Source organism: Schistocerca cancellata, chromosome 1, assembly GCF_023864275.1.
Source record: "Schistocerca cancellata isolate TAMUIC-IGC-003103 chromosome 1, iqSchCanc2.1, whole genome shotgun sequence".
Taxonomy (NCBI): Eukaryota; Metazoa; Arthropoda; class Insecta; order Orthoptera; family Acrididae; genus Schistocerca; species Schistocerca cancellata.
In genome coordinates this window covers 862,380,777-862,399,002 of record NC_064626.1, presented here as the reverse complement: position 1 = coordinate 862,399,002, position 18,226 = coordinate 862,380,777, and the positions used below count along the sequence as shown (strand labels likewise).

At 38.8% G+C, this 18,226-nt stretch overlaps 1 protein-coding gene across 3 annotated transcripts in view; it reads left to right on the top strand.

Annotated features, from left to right (window-relative positions):
- LOC126189402 (CD63 antigen-like) overlaps positions 1–12,164 on the top strand; it is a 434,175-nt gene extending 422,011 nt beyond the window's left edge. For all 3 annotated transcript variants that reach the window (XM_049930939.1, XM_049930940.1, XM_049930941.1), the window contains exons 5-6: positions 7,097–7,300; positions 11,138–12,164. In XM_049930939.1, the coding sequence (XP_049786896.1) occupies positions 7,097–7,300; positions 11,138–11,203 (270 nt within the window). In that variant the 3' untranslated portion in view covers positions 11,204–12,164. The remainder of the gene's footprint in view (positions 1–7,096; positions 7,301–11,137) is intronic.
- The last annotated feature ends 6,062 nt before the right edge of the window (positions 12,165–18,226 follow it).

Sequence of the window (18,226 nt, the reverse complement as noted above, 5' to 3'; positions counted from 1 at the left end):
ATTCTGTGTTCCTTCCATCAGATGTCGTGTTCAGAGTAGGGTTTCTGTATTTTCACTGTTGTATTTATTAGACTTCATGTAAGCAAACAATGGAATCGATAATATTTAAAAGAAGGTTAATGGCACACCTAATCAGGCACTGCTTTTAAAAGTTATGCAGGCCAACTCAAAGGTCTTTCATTAATGAAAGTGGCTTACTTTAATAATATGAAGTTGCAATTTCCTCAGCAGAAGTTTGACTGGTTAGTATATATTTTAACTGTGACAAGCTCTTTGGCTTTCATTTACAGTACACTTGGGTGTAACAATGTACTTGCTTTTTACATTTTCTTGCATGTATTGAGTAAAATCGCTATTTGTTATAAGACTGTCCTGTCAGTTCTCATTACATTTGTTGTTATTTTATGATTAAGAAACATTGAAGGAACATTAAATTCAGTAAAGAAATAGCATGAGGGGTCATAGGTAATGTGTGTGTCAAAGATAACATAATATGGTGAAACAGAAAACTCATATCTTGTTTTCAAAGATATCAAGGAAGCCAAGAAACCATTCTGCTGCTTGATACTTATGTAGTTTTCATGCTACATCATAAAACTTAATCAAAATGCTAATATTGCTCAGATAAATCTCACTTGGTTATGTAGAACAGGAAATTCGTCTGAGAGAAAGCTATTTTAAAAAAGAGAAGGTAAATTAGTGACCTTACACAGAATTCATGACACTGAAGTGCAATTTAGTAACTTTGTAGGGGGGTGGGGCTGGAGGAAAATCAAAAATACTTTCATTGGTGTGGTGCCTTGGTTCAAGGAGAGATTTCTGTTGGTTGCAGGATTCATTGTAATTGGGCTGCTTTGCTTGATAGATGTGGAAAACTGTTTCGTGTGGAAGGGGGGGGTGTTGTATTTTCATAGTTGATGTATATTATGTGCACCAAATACTCAGCAGAGATTTATATTACAGTGTATTTCTAAAAATGTTGAATGTTGGCTGTGCAGATTCTTATTGAAATCAGAAATTGCTAAATCAGCTGTAAAGGAGGAGTTGTACATAATCTTTCTTAGTTGTATTAAATATACATTTTCCAAACTGGGGTTATTAAAAGGTCCATGGTTTTAACCCCTCTGAAATGTTTACATGATTATCGAATGCAGGCTAGCAATGATAGATAATTTGAATCTAAGCTGATCGCGAAATGGGTTGTTATCCCTTTGAGTAAACGCATGGTGAACATGAAACTTGATATGCAATAGTTTGGTTGCACAAGGATTTGGAATACAAAATTTTATTCATCTGCTGTTTTCCAGTGATGTACAAATTCATTTAAAAGATGATTATTTTGTGGAAAGTTGGAAAATACTGTATATTCGATACTTATTTTATAAATACCCATACCTGTAAAAACTTCAAAACAAGTCTCATTCAAAACATGTTTTCAGCCTGCCCAGGACAGTTGATTTAATTTCCAACATGGTTTAACAATGCTGCATAAATTCAGGTCAAGTAGTCTCCGGGAAAATCGAGCTGTGAATAGTTTTTACTTTGGCTTCTAACATCTCATTGATTAAAGGTGTGAAACATGAACTTCGGACACAACTTAGCGATGTAAGGTTTTCCAGTATAAAATATCAGGGTGTATAAGACCCGGGAGATCCGGGAAAAACCCGGGAATTGTGTAGAATTCCAGGAATTTTTCATTCTTTTAGTTTTCAGTTAAATTTTTGTGATTTTGACTGGTGAGAACGAATACTCTAACATAGGATATTATTGTATCCAGCTACTGCAGAATGATACTGCAGCAACAAAACATGAACAAGAGGAAAAAAGAACATAAAACTTAAGTTGCAAAGGAAATGCGCCGTATAAAACAACAAAAGTGCTCATACAAGTGTCTGCCAACAGTAAAGTGTGTCAAAGGCTTTAGGATCACTATGCAATGCTTTATAACAAATTGCCTCCGGTGAGCGTGAAATGACAACTGTTCAAATTAGATTTGTTTGAGAATTTGCGGGCGGGCTCTTGCGCATGCGCAGTTGAGTTGCGTATGAGTAGTACTTTCTCCCACTTCTGGTTACGGAACTGTGGCTAGGCGCCACTATTTAATATGGCCCTGGTTTGGAAATATCGTAGATCCGGGGCTGATGCACAGAGCAGTCAGAGTTGTGGTGGGATCTCCATGTGACCTGTTTACTTTCTGTGATTTTGTTGTTTCCTCTTTGTGTATTGTTCTCACATTAAATGGTAACAAAACGAAAACGGATTTTTGTGGCTGGGAGCTATCAAATGAATTAAAATATGTTTGCATAATTGTGGCAGGCTAATATATGTTAATAGTTTCAGATTTTATTTCCACCCTTGACAGTCAAGCATTAATCGCCTTACAAAACAATGAAGTTATTTTTGCTGGTTTGCTAAAGAGATTTGGCTTTTATTAATTCTTTCTACTGAGGCAGTCAATTTATTTGAAACAAAGTGTTTAATTTCACACTATTGGCTAGTTTCAACCGTTCACTGCATTTCAAGTGCACATATGGCATTATGCTATAATAAAGAACCAAACATGAGTACTGGTACTCCAAGAAAATGTACATACGGATGTGCATTATGCGAAATCCCGACGCTCTTGAAGTATGCTTTGATGTCTTGTTTCTTTTATGACATAATGTAAGATCTTTTAATGTTTTACATGTGGGAACATATGGGCTTCCTGTGTCATCGTAGCTGCGCAAGTGCGGTGATGCCAGTTATCTGGTGCTTTCTTGCACCTGCTGAAACAAACCTATTTCTAACAGGTTGCGGGTGGTTTGAAAAGCGTTACATTCAAAGCAGATTTCCTTTTACGTAAGATGAATTATGTTTGAGAATGCACGATGAATTTCTTAAATCAAAAAGCGTTTGACTCTCATTTACAAATCAACTCTTTGAGGATGACCATTTAGAAGTATTTAGAGCCCAGAAGATGAGACATTTGTGTCGTTATTAAAAATTTTACTGGCACATTTGTGTGTGTATCTTAAAGTGCAACACGCGCAAAAAGATCAACGTTATATGTGGAAGCTTAGCTTCTCTTCAAACTTATTAATCTTGGAGACACAATATTATATGTGAATGCTAAGTATTTTAATTTAAGCCATTAACTTTTCTTATTTCTGTATTCGCGCTACTTAAGTGATCTTGATATGGGCTGGCTACATCACGTGTCCTGTTGCTGTCATCAGTTGGTGAGACCACGTGAATGAGCTATGACGCTTACAAAAGCGCATCACAATCTCAATTTCAATGCTTCGGAAAGTGACATGCGTTATTTGATGGAATTCAAATTTATACCTTTGTAATACGAAAATATGCAGCGTACATGTTGCTGCACATCAAAGGTCTTTCAAAACGTGTTTTTCCCCCCGGAGTTTAGTTTTCTAAAGTGCCGGGAAATTCTACGTCGGTATATAAAACCATAAACATTCAAAGGATTGATGCCTTTTACAGTGCCGAAGAAGAGTATACTGTCACTTAACACGAGAAGTGTATTTTCATCTGGGAGAAAGTGTATTTTTAACCAGGAAATCCGGGAATTTTTTCGCTTTTCCATGTATACAACCTGAATATATTTCATGTAATGGGTTTCTAATTTCTAGAGAATTAGTTCAAACTTGACTTTACTAACAATTACAAAAATGGATCACATTCAGTTTGAATTTAGAAAATTCCGTTATCCATAATTGATTTCAAGCTAGTCACAGCTGGAAACAGCATGCTTCAATGATGGAGAAATTTGAGGGAATGTACCACAGCAGTGGGCTATATTTAAACTACTTGTTGACAGGGTTTCGTTGTACACTCCTGGAAATGGAAAAAAGAACACATTGACACCGGTGTCAGACCCACCATACTTGCTCCGGACACTGCGAGAGGGCTGTACAAGCAATGATCACACGCACGGCACAGCGGACACACCAGGAACCGCGGTGTTGGCCGTCGAATGGCGCTAGCTGCGCAGCATTTGTGCACCGCCGCCGTCAGTGTCAGCCAGTTTGCCGTGGCATACGGAGCTCCATCGCAGTCTTTAACACTGGTAGCATGCCGCGACAGCGTGGACGTGAACCGTATGTGCAGTTTACGGACTTTGAGCGAGGGCGTATAGTGGGCATGCGGGAGGCCGGGTGGACGTACCGCCGAATTGCTCAACACGTGGGGCATGATGTCTCCACAGTACATCGATGTTGTCGCCAGTGGTTGGCGGAAGGTGCACGTGCCCGTCGACCTGGGACCGGACCGCAGCGACGCACGGATGCACGCCAAGACCGTAGGATCCTACGCAGTGCCGTAGGGGACCGCACCGCCACTTCCCAGCAAATTAGGGACACTGTTGCTCCTGGGGTATTGGCGAGGACCATTGGCAACCGTCTCCATGAAGCTGGGCTACGGTCCCGCACACCGTTAGGCCGTCTTCCGCTCACGCCCCAACATCGTGCAGCCCGCCTCCAGTGGTGTCGCGACAGGCGTGAATGGAGGGACGAATGGAGACGTGTCTTCAGCGATGAGTCGCTTCTGCCTTGGTGCCAATGATGGTCGTATGCGTGTTTGGCGCCGTGCAGGTGAGCGCCACAATCAGGACTGCATACGACCGAGGCGCACAGGGCCAACACCCGGCATCATGGTGTGGGGAGCGATCTCCTACACTGGCCGTACACCACTGGTGATCGTCGAGGGGACACTGAATATTGCACGGTACATCCAAACAGTCATCGAACCCATCGTTCTACCATTCCTAGACCGGCAAGGGAACTTGCTGTTCCAACAGGACAATGCACGTCCGCATGTATCCCGTGCCACCCAACGTGCTCTAGAAGGTGTAAGTCAACTACCCTGGCCAGCAAGATCTCCGGATCTGTCCCCCATTGAGCATGTTTGGGACTGGATGAAGCGTCGTCTCACGCGGTCTGCACGTCCAGCACGAACGCTGGTCCAACTGAGGCGCCAGGTGGAAATGGCATGGCAAGCCGTTCCACAGGACTACATCCAGCATCTCTACGATCGTCTCCATGGGAGAATAGCAGCCTGTATTGCTGCGAAAGGTGGATATACACTGTACTAGTGCCGACATTGTGCATGCTCTGTTGCCTGTATCTATGTGCCTGTGGTTCTGTCAGTGTGATCATGTGATGTGTCTGACCCCAGGAATGTGTCAATAAAGTTTCCCCTTCCTGGGACAATGAATTCACGGTGTTCTTATTTCAATTTCCAGGAGTGTATTTGTTTTTTATTTGTGTATTATCAAATATCATCTCATTGGTCCACAGTGACATTCATGATCAACTTGCATGCATCTACCACAGAAATTTCTGAGGAAAATAATAGTCTTCCAGCAATGAACAGAGGCTATAAGGTACTTAGGAAATGGCGTTGTAAATAGGCAGGTACCACCACAAGGCTCTGGAACCTAAATTAAGCTGCCAAATTACAGGCTTGAGAACCTGAGTATAGCATGATAATGTTCTTGAACCAACAGTGACAGTGTCACAGTAGATCATTGCAATAGAGTGAGATATTGTCAGTTTAAAAATAGAAACTACTATCAACAAAATAGACAATGGGTTACTGCAATGTAGTATGTCATGGTACATTTCCTCAGACTTGTCAGTCATTTTCATGTATTGTTAGCACACATCAGACAATAGAATGAGTGTGGGTGTGTGGATTTTTTTTGTTTGTTTTCCCCCCAACATCCTCTTTCCAAATGCGATTAGTTTGAAATCTGTTACAGAAAACAAATTTTTTAAAAGCAAATTGAATGTGCTCAATTTTCGTAATTTTTACAAAAATCTGGTTTGAATGGATTTTGCAGAAAATTGGAAAGCAGTATGTGAATTATATTTTATACATGAGAATCTTATGTTTCTAAGTTGTTGCCCAAAGTTTCATGTTTATCATGCCATTAATCAACGAGAAACCAAAGGTACCCATTGTTTGGGGAGACATAAAAACATTTTGTTTTGAAGAAGCTGGTTTTGAAGCTTCAGTAGAAAACAGTATTTGTAAAGTGTCAGTTATACCCTGTTTCCACCTCTTCACAAAAATCCTACCCCATTGGAAAATAGCAGATGAATGGAAAATTTGTACTCCACACACTTGTTCTACAGACCTATTGTGTATTAAGTTCGGTGGTCACCAAGCATTTGAAATAAGAATCAGTTAAATTATCTAGCTTTTTAGCCTGCATTGAATAATCGTATGAATTTTTTGGAGGTTTTCCTAGTGAGCCCAATTTGAAGAGTTTTAAAGACCATCATTTTTTGCAAAGTCTGGTTGAAAATACTGTTCTATACTCTTCTTTTCAAAATTTACAACTTTGTGCACTTAATTTATTCAGTATTGGAAAGTAATATTTGAGTGAAACTTTATATTTGAGAACCTTCTGTTGTTTGATTACTACATGCTAAGTTCAATGTTCATCATACCTTTAGTCCCTGAGATATAAGAATCCAAACATTGAAATCCCCAAGGATTTTGCCTAAATTTTTTTAGTGAGATACGGCTTGTAAAGTCTCTTCCGTATTATTCTTAAGAGAATGCATAAGTTGTTAAAGATGATCAAATTTCATTTCTTTTACACAAAATATTTCCATTTATATAACAGCTTACTCACCAGAAATTCTCTCGCTCTGCATAAAGTAGGGAATGGACTCAAAGATGTCCCAGTGTTGTTTAGACAAAAATTAAACTGTACTAGTGTTCATTGGGGACATCCGTGAATGTTTACATAATATTTAAATGAAATCTGTGATGGTTGAGCAGGAAGGCCTAGGCGAGTTGACATGGAATGACTGTGTAACAAGAAGAGCCTTTCCTTCAGGAAACATTTTCATGTTGTTTACTTCATGCTCTACCTTGAGGTGCTGTTGCTAAAAGTGTATTTAGATTATTGTTACATTTCTGGCAGAGTTTAGTCACAGTTTATAAACTGTACTATCCAACCATACAAAAATTCAGTTCTTCTATAATCATAGTGCTCTTCTTCAGGTACAGTTGACCTGATGTGTGTTAATATTACTTCTACAAAGAGTATAAAAGACTGTAACTTAAATTTTCATAATTTCAGTTAAACTGCTGTGGCATCAATGGTCCCGATGACTGGACTAAGGCAGGGCTGAAGGTTCCTGCCTCGTGCTGCCCCAGCTATGATCTTAATGAGATGTGCGCATCCAAGCAGTACGACAAAGGTTGTATGGGCGCACTAGAAAACCTCATCAGTCACCATGCTGTAGTACTTGGCGGCGTCGGCATTGGAATTGCATTCGTTCAGGTAAACCTGCCATCATAGTAAACTGCTTCACAGATAATTTGTAATAATCAGTTATATTGCATAGTGGTATAATATGCAGAAGACTTCCTGAGTGCCATAAGGATCTTAATACTAAGTTTCCTTTAGCGAGCTATAATTTATTCTTCTGCACCCCAAACATTCAGGGTCAGACTTAGACAATAGGAGATGCTAGACTGGTATTTTGAAATGAGAAACCAATGGCTGATAATTATTAGGTAGTAAGGTAGGTGTGCGTGTGTGTATGTGTACGCATTATATTTCATAACAGTTGCCTGTTTTGGAGGCTGAGCATTTCTCTTTCTACATTTTGGGTGTCATTTAATGTATGATGCAGCAGGATTTACTGCCCGGCAACCAAAACAATGTAGAGGGAAGTTTTAATAGGTTCAGAGATATGAAAAACCTAGTTTGTTCAAGCCACATAGTTGGCAAAGTTCCTTAACAATTAATTGGTGGAATTTGAGAAGACAGTCTTGGCTTGTGTAGGAAACGAGTAAGCAGACTACTGCTGGAGCACCAGTTATACACCTAATCATAAACATGTTCAGTCAGTGGGACTGAATGACTTTGAAACCAGAGTTCAATTCTGTTAGTGGAGTGTAATGCATATATTGAAACAAGACATAGCCACTTCAAATGTTTGGTATAAATTATAAGTGGGTAACCTCTTAATGTAAAGTCTCTAGTTGTCTTGTTTTTATTATTTTGACACAAGCTGAATAGTGAGTATACTCAGGCATTTCAGGAACAGCCATTGAAGAAAATAAAATCTCACTTATATCCATCCCAGTGCTGTAGTTTGGCTGCTAAAGAGCATCCTGTCCTACATTTGTAGCCTGGCTGTTGTCCTTTCGTTGAGGTGGTTGCCACTAGATACCATCTGTAGTGTGCAGCTTTGGATACTTCACATTTTGTGAACTTTTAGCCTATGTTCTGTATTGATGTTTAGGTAGTGCTTCTGAAAATGGATGGCAGTAGTGATCAGAGTTTGTTTGATATTGAATTTAGTGGCTCAAAAAGTGAGGGAGAAAGGGATATTATTCATTAAAGACTGAAAATGACAGTTGTCAGATGACTGACAGGTGCTCCTTCAGTTGTAAGAGATATATACCCCAACTGTGCGCCATACAACTCTGAAAGATTTCTACATAGACATCATACATACATAGAGTAAAAGATGACTAAATTTCAGGCTGTTGTAGTCAAAGAACAGTTTGCAGCTAATTTTATTAATGGTGACCTTTGAATATTTATAACTCATTATTTCCAAACAATGGAGAGCCCAGGTTGGAATATCAATAATTAGGGAAAGAATAGGTGACTAGTTTAGTTGCAGTCAGACGTAATGAAATGAGTTACTCGTGAAGCTTTCGGCTGAAGCCTTCATTGGAAAAGAAACACATGCATTCACACAAGCAAACACCTCATACACAGTGACTGTCTTTGGCTAACAGTACTCTGGTATGTGGTTCTGAGTAGACAAATTGTGTTGCTGACACAACTACTCAGATCTGAAGGTGATGCACAGTGATAGAAACATATAATCTAATTAAAAATTTGCAACTGAGACATAACAATAAATGAAGAATTATCTTAATTATCTAAACAGTCACTGAATCTCTGACTATTATGTTGTCTATAGTTACATTTTGTAAAATTTAAAATGTTAAGGGTTTAATGGTAATTCAAACAAATTACTGCTTTCTACCCAATAGATCATCTGAAAGTTCCCAGTTCAGGATTCTGTGTATAATTTTGACCTGAGGAGAAATTTTGGAATACGATGTTGTTACTTTTTATATACTACATATACCTTAGGATGATTAGAAGTTGCTGGCAATAAACTCTTGATGATAAAATTGTACACAACAAAATGCTCCTTGTTATGGATCAGTAACCTATTCTATTAATTTTGATCATCACTTCACTTCTCCATCAGAACACTGATTTTATGGAGTTCACTGTTAATATGTTCACTGTAAAATGAGAGCCACCCTACCCATTATTTCCCTAATGTCATTCAAAGCAACTTTACCTAAATTAAAGCAAATTAAACCTCACTTTCCCAACCTCAGAACATCTTAGTGAGATGCTGTGCTCCTGAGCGAAATGACCTTGTTGTAGGGTTCATATGGCCTCATAATCTTCACCTGGGTAAAGCCATCATGTGCCATTTCGTGCCAATACATAATCACCAATTGGACGTGCTGTAAATGAAAGCTACCTTAGAGCACACTCTTCATATTAGTGTTTCATACTTCAGAAGGCAGACACATTCTCTACAGAAGTAGAACGAAAAATATGCTGCAGTATTGGCAATGTTCTTTGTAGGCTCTTTCTCTCTTCACATACGGACACTACTGTGATCACTGTCACACTTCTTTTCTTCGTAATGAGAAGAAAAGACATTGGCAAAACAGCAGGTGGTGTTGTGGTCTCCAATCTGATTTCATGCTGCTCTCCATACTACTCCATTTTGTGCAAGTCTCTTCATCTCTGAATAACCACTGTAACTTACACCCTTTTGAGCTGCAGTCAGCATACATGCGCTAATACATCAACCCTTAAAGAAATATCCAGTGGAATTACACTATCACTTAGTGGTCACATTATACACATTGTTGCTACTGCACATCACTGAGCACCAAGCTTCATATGGGCAAAATTACATTGTGTAACCATGGTTCTGCTTTTTGTCACTGTTATAATCACTAAGTTTTCAGAGACTGAATAAACATTCTGTACTGGTCACAGAAAATGCTGTACAACCTGATAACTGTAACCTTGACAGTTGTTGCACAATGTCTCAACCTTCTCGCATCATCATTGATCTGAATCTCGGCAGGTAACAGCTTGCTGTTCAGAATTTCGTTAGTTCCTATCATCCTCTTGGTCTCAATATTAATAATTTTTCCCCTACCATTTAATTCCAGTAAATTCCACAGCTGTTGTGCCCTGTTGTCACTGTTCCTTTTTTGTGCCTGACGTGTTTACTTGCTACTTCTCTAAGTTGCTCTTCTGTTCTTTCACTCAATTGCTCTGCTCTTAGATTTTGGTTTTCAGTCTGTGATTCTCAAACTTTACAAGTTCTCTCTGCTACTTCAAATGACCCAAGTCTGTAAATCATGGCATGTAGGTTGTCTTTGTTTTTCATGTTGTGTTGATACTTCATTGTGGTAGTTTCATGTGGTGGTGTTTTGAACTATGGTTGCCTAAGATCCTGCTAGAGATAGTAGGGCATAAACTACTGCGTTTGACACTGACAACCTGAGCAAGCACTAGTGCTGTAACCATACCCATTGCTTTCTGTGCCTTGCTTTGGATTAAGCATTGTTCATAGTCTTATTTTTTTAAAAAGTGAAGAGACTAGTACATGTCCCTTCCAGAATTTGAGCACTACTCCTAACCCTAAGGCAGTATATCAGTTCTATTTTTGTAGAAGTGCAAAACATTGGTCTTGGTGCCAGCACTGAGAGGATATGGGGATTGTTCCCCTGCACCACTCCTTCCTGCGGTCGATGTAAGATCTAATTTTTTGACATTTGTGGCCAACTGCCACATTTTAGTGTGTGCACTATACTGTACTCTGATGTCTCGCTTTAATAACTGATTATTGCCATTTCATCAAACCCTTTTGTCAATGAATCCTTGTGAAGCTGAAAGATAGCAATTTTGTGACATGTCTATGTGGTCAAATAGAATCACAGCTATTCCTCTTACCATAATGTAACTTATTTAAGAGAGGGTTGTAGTGACTATTATGTGAAAGGTATGGGTACATCTGAAAGGTAAAATAACATTTTTGTCTTTTTCCAGCTGGTTGGTGTAATCCTAGCATGCTGCTTGGCCAAGTCAATTCGAAAAGAATACGAGACAGTGTAAAGCGGTGGTGTACCTTTTGTACTTGTTCATTTTTTGTTTGTTTTTGCGATTGTCAATTTGTGTGCATATAAGGATTTTCTAAGTTTTGTGGCATCTTTAAGGTAGTGCTTTAGAAGTTAAATGAATCTCATTTTGTGGATCTGTAACTGAAATATGTGAAATATGTGCAGCCTGAATGGTTGTAATTTGTGTAAGCACTGCTACTTCATAAGACTGTAATTTAAATTTCTTTAGTAATGTTTAGGACGTATAAGCATTTACAGACATCTTACATGTGTATCTTCTCATTAGCCATGTCTTATTTTATATGCAGTGTTATATTTTTGACAGTATTTCCAATTGACTCCTTTATTAATTTTAATTGAAAGTTGTAATACCTGTAGAAACAGGATTCACAGTTTATTGTGTGTTCAGTGTTAATGTGCTGTTTTCACAAAATTTAAAATAAATCAGATTTCTATATTTGATGATACAAAAAATTTACACACACCTTTGGTATGAATTTTAGTTTCTTTCCTACTTGGTACACTCTAAACATTGATCCACCAAATTACAAGTGGAGAGTTTTGTTGTGAGACTTCCCATCATGAGAGAAGTGTGGTGAATGGTGAAGATTCCAGAAAACACGTGCATTTCTGTTTTCATATTGTAGTTAAAAGCACTAAACCACCAGGAAAAGCTGAAAGCATTCAAAATAGCTAAATTAACAGAATGTTCCATGCAAAGTTTCACATTCAAAACAAAAGCATAAGTGAAAGTAATTTCCAAAAGGTTTATCATCAGTAGTAAAATTTCAGATAAATCCAGGTTTTTGAATGGTCTGGTTTGTATTCGTAATTGTTACTAGCCTACAAATAAGTGAAAATTAATCAGTAAACAAATCCATAAGTGCATCATGTCTATGTAGATGACCTTGACAAGGCCACCATTCAAATAGCATGAATAAATTTTCTACATCAAATAGCATGAACCTTTCGTTGACCCTCAAGCTTGCACTACCAGTTAATAATGGAGACTGTTTTCTTTACAAAAATTGTGATGTAGAATATAATTTCCCCATTTCAGGAATACGATTTTTCTGTATACTCTTGCTTTAACCCAAAATACCAAATAGACTTACTTAATATAAAGAGAATATTAACGGGTGGTGTACCATGAAGTTTGTATAAAACAAAATTCGTGGGTTTGATAAATCTGAAACCATATAGCACACTATTAAATTCCATCTCTGTGTTTTTAATGAGTATAGTTGAAGTTATCTCCAGTCAGCAGATGAGATGACAATGTTCGAACATTTCCGTTTCAAGTACACTTACACAGTTAAGAGCAGTGTATGCATGTCGTTTGTCTTGTAGAGCGCTATAATTAGAGACAAACAGCAGAAAGTGTTTTCTTAGGACCATAACTCCAACATGCATTTATTGGAATAGATAGATAGTAACTGAACTACTTAAACACCAGTTAAAAGATTGTAGATGATCAAATTTTTTCGACAAAAAGATCAACATTCCAACACAGGTTACAGGAATCTGCAACCTGTGATTGGAACTGCAGATGCAGGTGGCTGTCACTGAAAACACGGGCTTGAGTATGGAAAGTAGTGGGAGGAAGATCTGGGCTGTAGGAAGTGTTTTGTTGGCATCCCTGTGTCAGCAAAGTGTGTTGAGTTGTGCATGTTTTTTGGTCTAAAGTAACAAACCCTGATTTGCCACAAATTAACAGTAATGTCCAGTAAATATTGACTGTACTGATTATACGAGGGTAATCCCAAAAGTAAGGTCTTATTTCTACAATGGTTTACATCAGTTTGCAACTTGAACAGTTAGCTATTTTTCGAAATAATCGCCATTCTGTCAATGAATTTTTGTAGACGTTGTGTGGCAGTTTTTGTATGCCCATGTCATACCAGCTCGCTGCCATGCTGATCAGAAAGTTATGACCCTCTTCTTTCACCGCATCGGAGCTGAATCTCTGGGACCACAATAAACACTGACAGGTACTGTGAGACTCTGAAAAAAACTCGCAGGTAATTTAGAAGCAGAGAAGAGGAATGTTGAACAACGGCATGCACATTCTGCAGGACAGCGCTCGCCCACACATCGCTCGGCAAACCGTTGCTCTCCTCTAACAGTTTCAGTGGAACATAATCACCCACCCACCCTACGGTCCTGACTTGGCACCCAGTTCCCTAGGTTAAAAGAACATTTGGCCAGAAAGCGATTCAGTTCAAATGAGGTTCATAACTTTCTGAACAGCATGGCAGTGAGCTGGTATGACATGGGCATACAAAAACTGCCACAGCATCTACAAAAATGAGTTGACAGAAATGGTGATTATGTCGAAAAATAGATAAATTTTAAAGCTGTAAACTGATGTAAACCATTGTAGAAATAAACAGGTCTATGTACTTATAAAAGAAATAGACCTTACTTTTGGGATTACCCTCGTGTTAATGTAATTGCTTTTCACATGGTTTGGTTTTGTGTTGTACACACCTAGGTACACAAACTCTTGGAAGAGATTTCACAAGATTTCTTGAACGCATTATTAATAATTTTATCGTATAAAGATTGTAAAGTCTATGGCAAATGGTTGCAGAGTTATGTAATCTTAAAGTGTGATGGTCCTGTAGAATGCAATTTGTTGTTGTTGTTGTTGTTGTTGTTGTTGTTGTTGAGGTACTGCTATGCATACAGCTGCTGGACATTTTGATCTCCAAAAAAATTGTCTCCACCAAGAACAAATTCAACCCAGTCAGTTTTTAAGTATTTCCTTTAAACTCATTTCAGATGTAAATAATTACCTAATACCAAAAAGTAATTTCTTGAATCCTCTTGTGTGCTTAGAACAGAGATATTATTAAAATTAATTCTAGTTGATGCAAGTATTCCATTCTCTTTACATATGGTCTGCTTTGCAGACTGTTACTAGCGTTGGTATTTTTTGCTTGGTGAGTGTTATGAATCAAGAGGTAAAAGTTAAAACAGTTTTCCCTTTAATGTTCTATGTCTGTAAAAACAGAACCCTTATAGGATCGCTTTGTTTGTTGGTCCGACTGTTAAATTGTAAGCTTCTAAGTCACTAAGTAGCTTAACTCAGAGGCAGACATTGGTTACACATTTTGATACATGGATACCCATCAAAACCAATAGTGTGTTCCCATTGACCTATAATAATGAAATTTGGAAAGAAAAAAGGTTTCACAGTCCTAATGAAAGGAAAAAAATCTGGAAATTATTACTTTCGATTATGTAACACAAAGAATTGTCATTTTTGTCATGTCTGTCTGCCAAGACCATCTTTCTCTGTAACAATCTGGCATATCAAGTTCAAACTTGATCACATACAAAAGTCTATTTTTCCTTTGCAGTGTAAATGTTGGAAGCTGTTGAATCAGTGAAAACGAGAATTTAGCAGTCAATAGGAACATAAAATAGTCCAAAAGCATAGCTCAATGATTTCAAAATTCTTCTGAGTTTACACACCTGGCTGATTTTTGTTACTGAAGGACAGGTTAAAGGCCTAGTGAGGGGCTGCTCAGTCAACATGTTACTATGCTGTTGAACTAGAAGAAGTTGGAACTTTTACTATCTGCCCTTTTGTCAAGCTTACGGAAACAGTAGTGGATTCGGTAGTGTACACTATCATTAATATTTTATTGAAGTTGCAGGTTGCTTATGTTAACTTTCTAACAACCCTTTACTCATCCCAGTTTTTTCAAAGGCTGCAGGGTTATAGTTTCTGATCTCGAAATTAGGTTGCTAGTGAAGAGAGCAACCAAATTAAAATAGATTCAGTCGCTTGCAGTTCTACATATTAAAAACTCTGTCCATAGACCTTGGTGGGCCTATCAGTACCTATCAACCATCATGTTGTCTGGGCCAATGGCATCATTGGATGCGGTATGGAGGGGTGTGGGGTCAGTGAACCACTCTCACTTACGTTGTCAGTCGTCATGACCTGGAGCCAGTAATACATTGGCCTAGTAGTTCCTCAGTAAGCACCACGAAGCTGAGTGTACCCGCTTCCAATCCTCCCACCAGGAAAGAATCTGTAACAGTACTTGGAATCACACCCAGGTCTTCCACATGGCAGTTGACCATGCTAACAACTCGCCTGTGGATGCGGACAGTTTTACATGTTGGTTGGATTATTATTTGTTCTCTTTCTTACAGTGAAACCAGTATGTAGGAGCAACCGAGTAAAAGCAGTTGTGTAGTTTGGTGTGTTCAGCGAATTACTCATGCTTTCAAGTGAAACTGGTCTGTAGTTGTCAATTGAAATGTATTTATTCTTTCAGATGTTTTGTGTTTTAGTTGACTGAGCTATCCATTCACTCCTCTTAGCAAAATTAGTCTGTAGTACTTTAGTTTGCTTAGCTAAAGCAGTGATTCACAAATGAGGTATGTGTAACCTAGAAGATAACCCTTTTCTCGTGGAAACGCTAAGACATCTCAAGAGGTATGCCATGAATAGGTTAATTCTTCTGTTCATAATTTAGAACTCATGTGGATTAACTTCTTCCAGATGGAATCAACGTGTAACTAATTCAGGTGATGTATCATTGCAAGTACATAGTTGAGTGTAAAAGTTCCTGTCGGGGTATGCGAAGAAAAAGAAACATCGCCGAATTTTAGTGCAAATTTTATTTCATTGTGATGAACTTCACGAATAAAAAATTGTATTAATCTAGTCCTTATTCATTTATTTGGTCATTTGTGTGTGTGGAAGGTAAATTCAAGGCGTGGCTATCACATGTAAGTACACGTGTGTCAAAGATGAACAATCGGTAACTGTGAAGTGTGAAAGCTTCAGTTGAATACAGTGTCTCTAGTGTAAGAAGTGTAATAATAGAATAATGAACTGTCATGATGGTACACACGAAACTTGGAAAAACTTCTACAGAAACTTAACCCTTCACCAAGAGAAGTGAAAGACTCTAGTGGTTCAAGTATTCCCTGGATGTCTGAGGAGACGTTGAAGATGACTTGCACCCTTCAACATCAGAAACGGATGAAAATATCAGAAAAGTAGGTAACCTGATTCGCTCTGATGGCCGGTGAAGTATTTGATAGATTGCCAAAACTGTAGGCATTCACAAAAAATGAACAAGGCAAATTTTACATAACCAGTTTCATAGGAGTAAAATGTTTGCAAAACAGGTAGACAGCTGTCACGATCTAACAAAAAAAAAAAAAGGCAGCAGCAGCTTGTGAAAAATGTTATGTATGGACACTTTGAATACCATTTTAAAATGATGATTTCTTGGAAAGAGTGAAAACTTGACAAAACTTGGTTTTTCACTTATAATTAAGAAAGTAAGTGCCAGTCCATGCGTCCAAAGCGCCCTAAGTCCGAGTGAAAAAGTTTGAATGAGCGAATTAGTGGTGTTAGTACAGAAGTGCTGGTTAATATCCACTGTGCTGACAGCATCAGTGTGTAGGCGAATGTGAGAGTGCGGTGTTGTGTTTGTCTGACTGTTAGTGTGTCCCATTTATGAAGCCGTTATGGCAACTTTAAAAAGAACAAATAGTGTGTGTGAAATTTTGTTTCCTGCTTAAACAATTGGCAACAAAGACTCACCAAATGCTATAAGCTTTCCAGGAGGATGCTATGAACCACAACCAAATTTTCGACTGCTTAGAGCGCTTTCAACACGATGAGATGAATGTTGAAGACATCCCTCATCATGGATGCCATGCAACATAATCATTGCAGAAGAGTTGGTGTTGTGGATATGACGCAGAAACAGTGTGTCAAACCAGTGGAGGACTCCCAATATTCCCAGACCAAAAAAGGCAAGCCAAGTGAATTCGAATGTCAAAATAATCCTCATGGAATTGTGCATTGGGAATTAGCACCTCCTGGCCAAACTGTTAACTAGCAGTTTTATTTGGTGATTCTAAGACATTTGTGAGAGGGTGTATGGAGGAAACACCTGAAACTTTGGTGATCAGGTGACTGGCTCATTTGTCATGACAACGCCCCACGCACACGGCTTTGCAAGTGACCCACTATATGGCGCCTCAAGTATGGTCTCTTATTTCCCACCCTCCGTATTCATCAGATATTATGGTATGTGACTTTTTTTGTATTCTCGTGAACATAAAAAATCACTAAAGAGGAAACATTATGATGATGTGGAGGAGATAAAACCAGTTCACAGTGAAAACTGAGTATATTGGGGGTGACAATAACCAAATATGTAACAATAACTATATATGTATGTTTTTGAAATAAAATATTTAAAAGCAATAGTCTCATTTTATAGCCACACCAAGTATATTGTTCTGAAGCAGTAGAGGGATGGTGACAGAGACAAGGGGGCCGTAGGCAAACATTGTTGACAGTTACAAAGAACTTTTATTGATTTCAATATACGGCGGAGGCAGGCACGCTTCTCGTTGATGTGGCTGGGGTTGATGAATGGGCGACAGATAATGCCTGGTGCTGCTGCTGCTGATTCCAGCAGTGCATTATGTTGAGTTGCAATGGTGTCTCACTCGGGAGATGGCCCCTACATCTACATCTACATTTATACTCCGCAAGCCACCCAACGGTGTGTGGCGGAGGGCACTTTCCGTGTGACTGTCATTACCTCCCTTTTCTGTTCCAGTCGCGTATGGTTCGCGGGAAGAACGACTGTCTGAAAGCCTCCGTGCGTGCTTGAATCTCTCTAATTTTACATTCGTGATCTCCTCGGGAGGTATAAGTAGGGGGAAGCAATATATTCGATACCTCATCCAGAAACACACCCTCTCGAAACCTGGCGAGCAAGCTACACCGCGATGCAGAGCGCCTCTCTTGCAGAGTCTGCCACTTGCATTTGCTAAACATCTCCGTAACGCTATCACGGTTACCAAATAACCCTGTGACGAAACGCGCCGCTCTTCTTTGGATCTTCTCTATCTCCTCTGTCAACCCGACTTGGTATGGATCCCACACTGGTGAGCAATACTCAAGTATAGGTCGAACGAGTGTTTTGTAAGCCACCTCCTTTGTTGATGGACTACATTTTCTAAG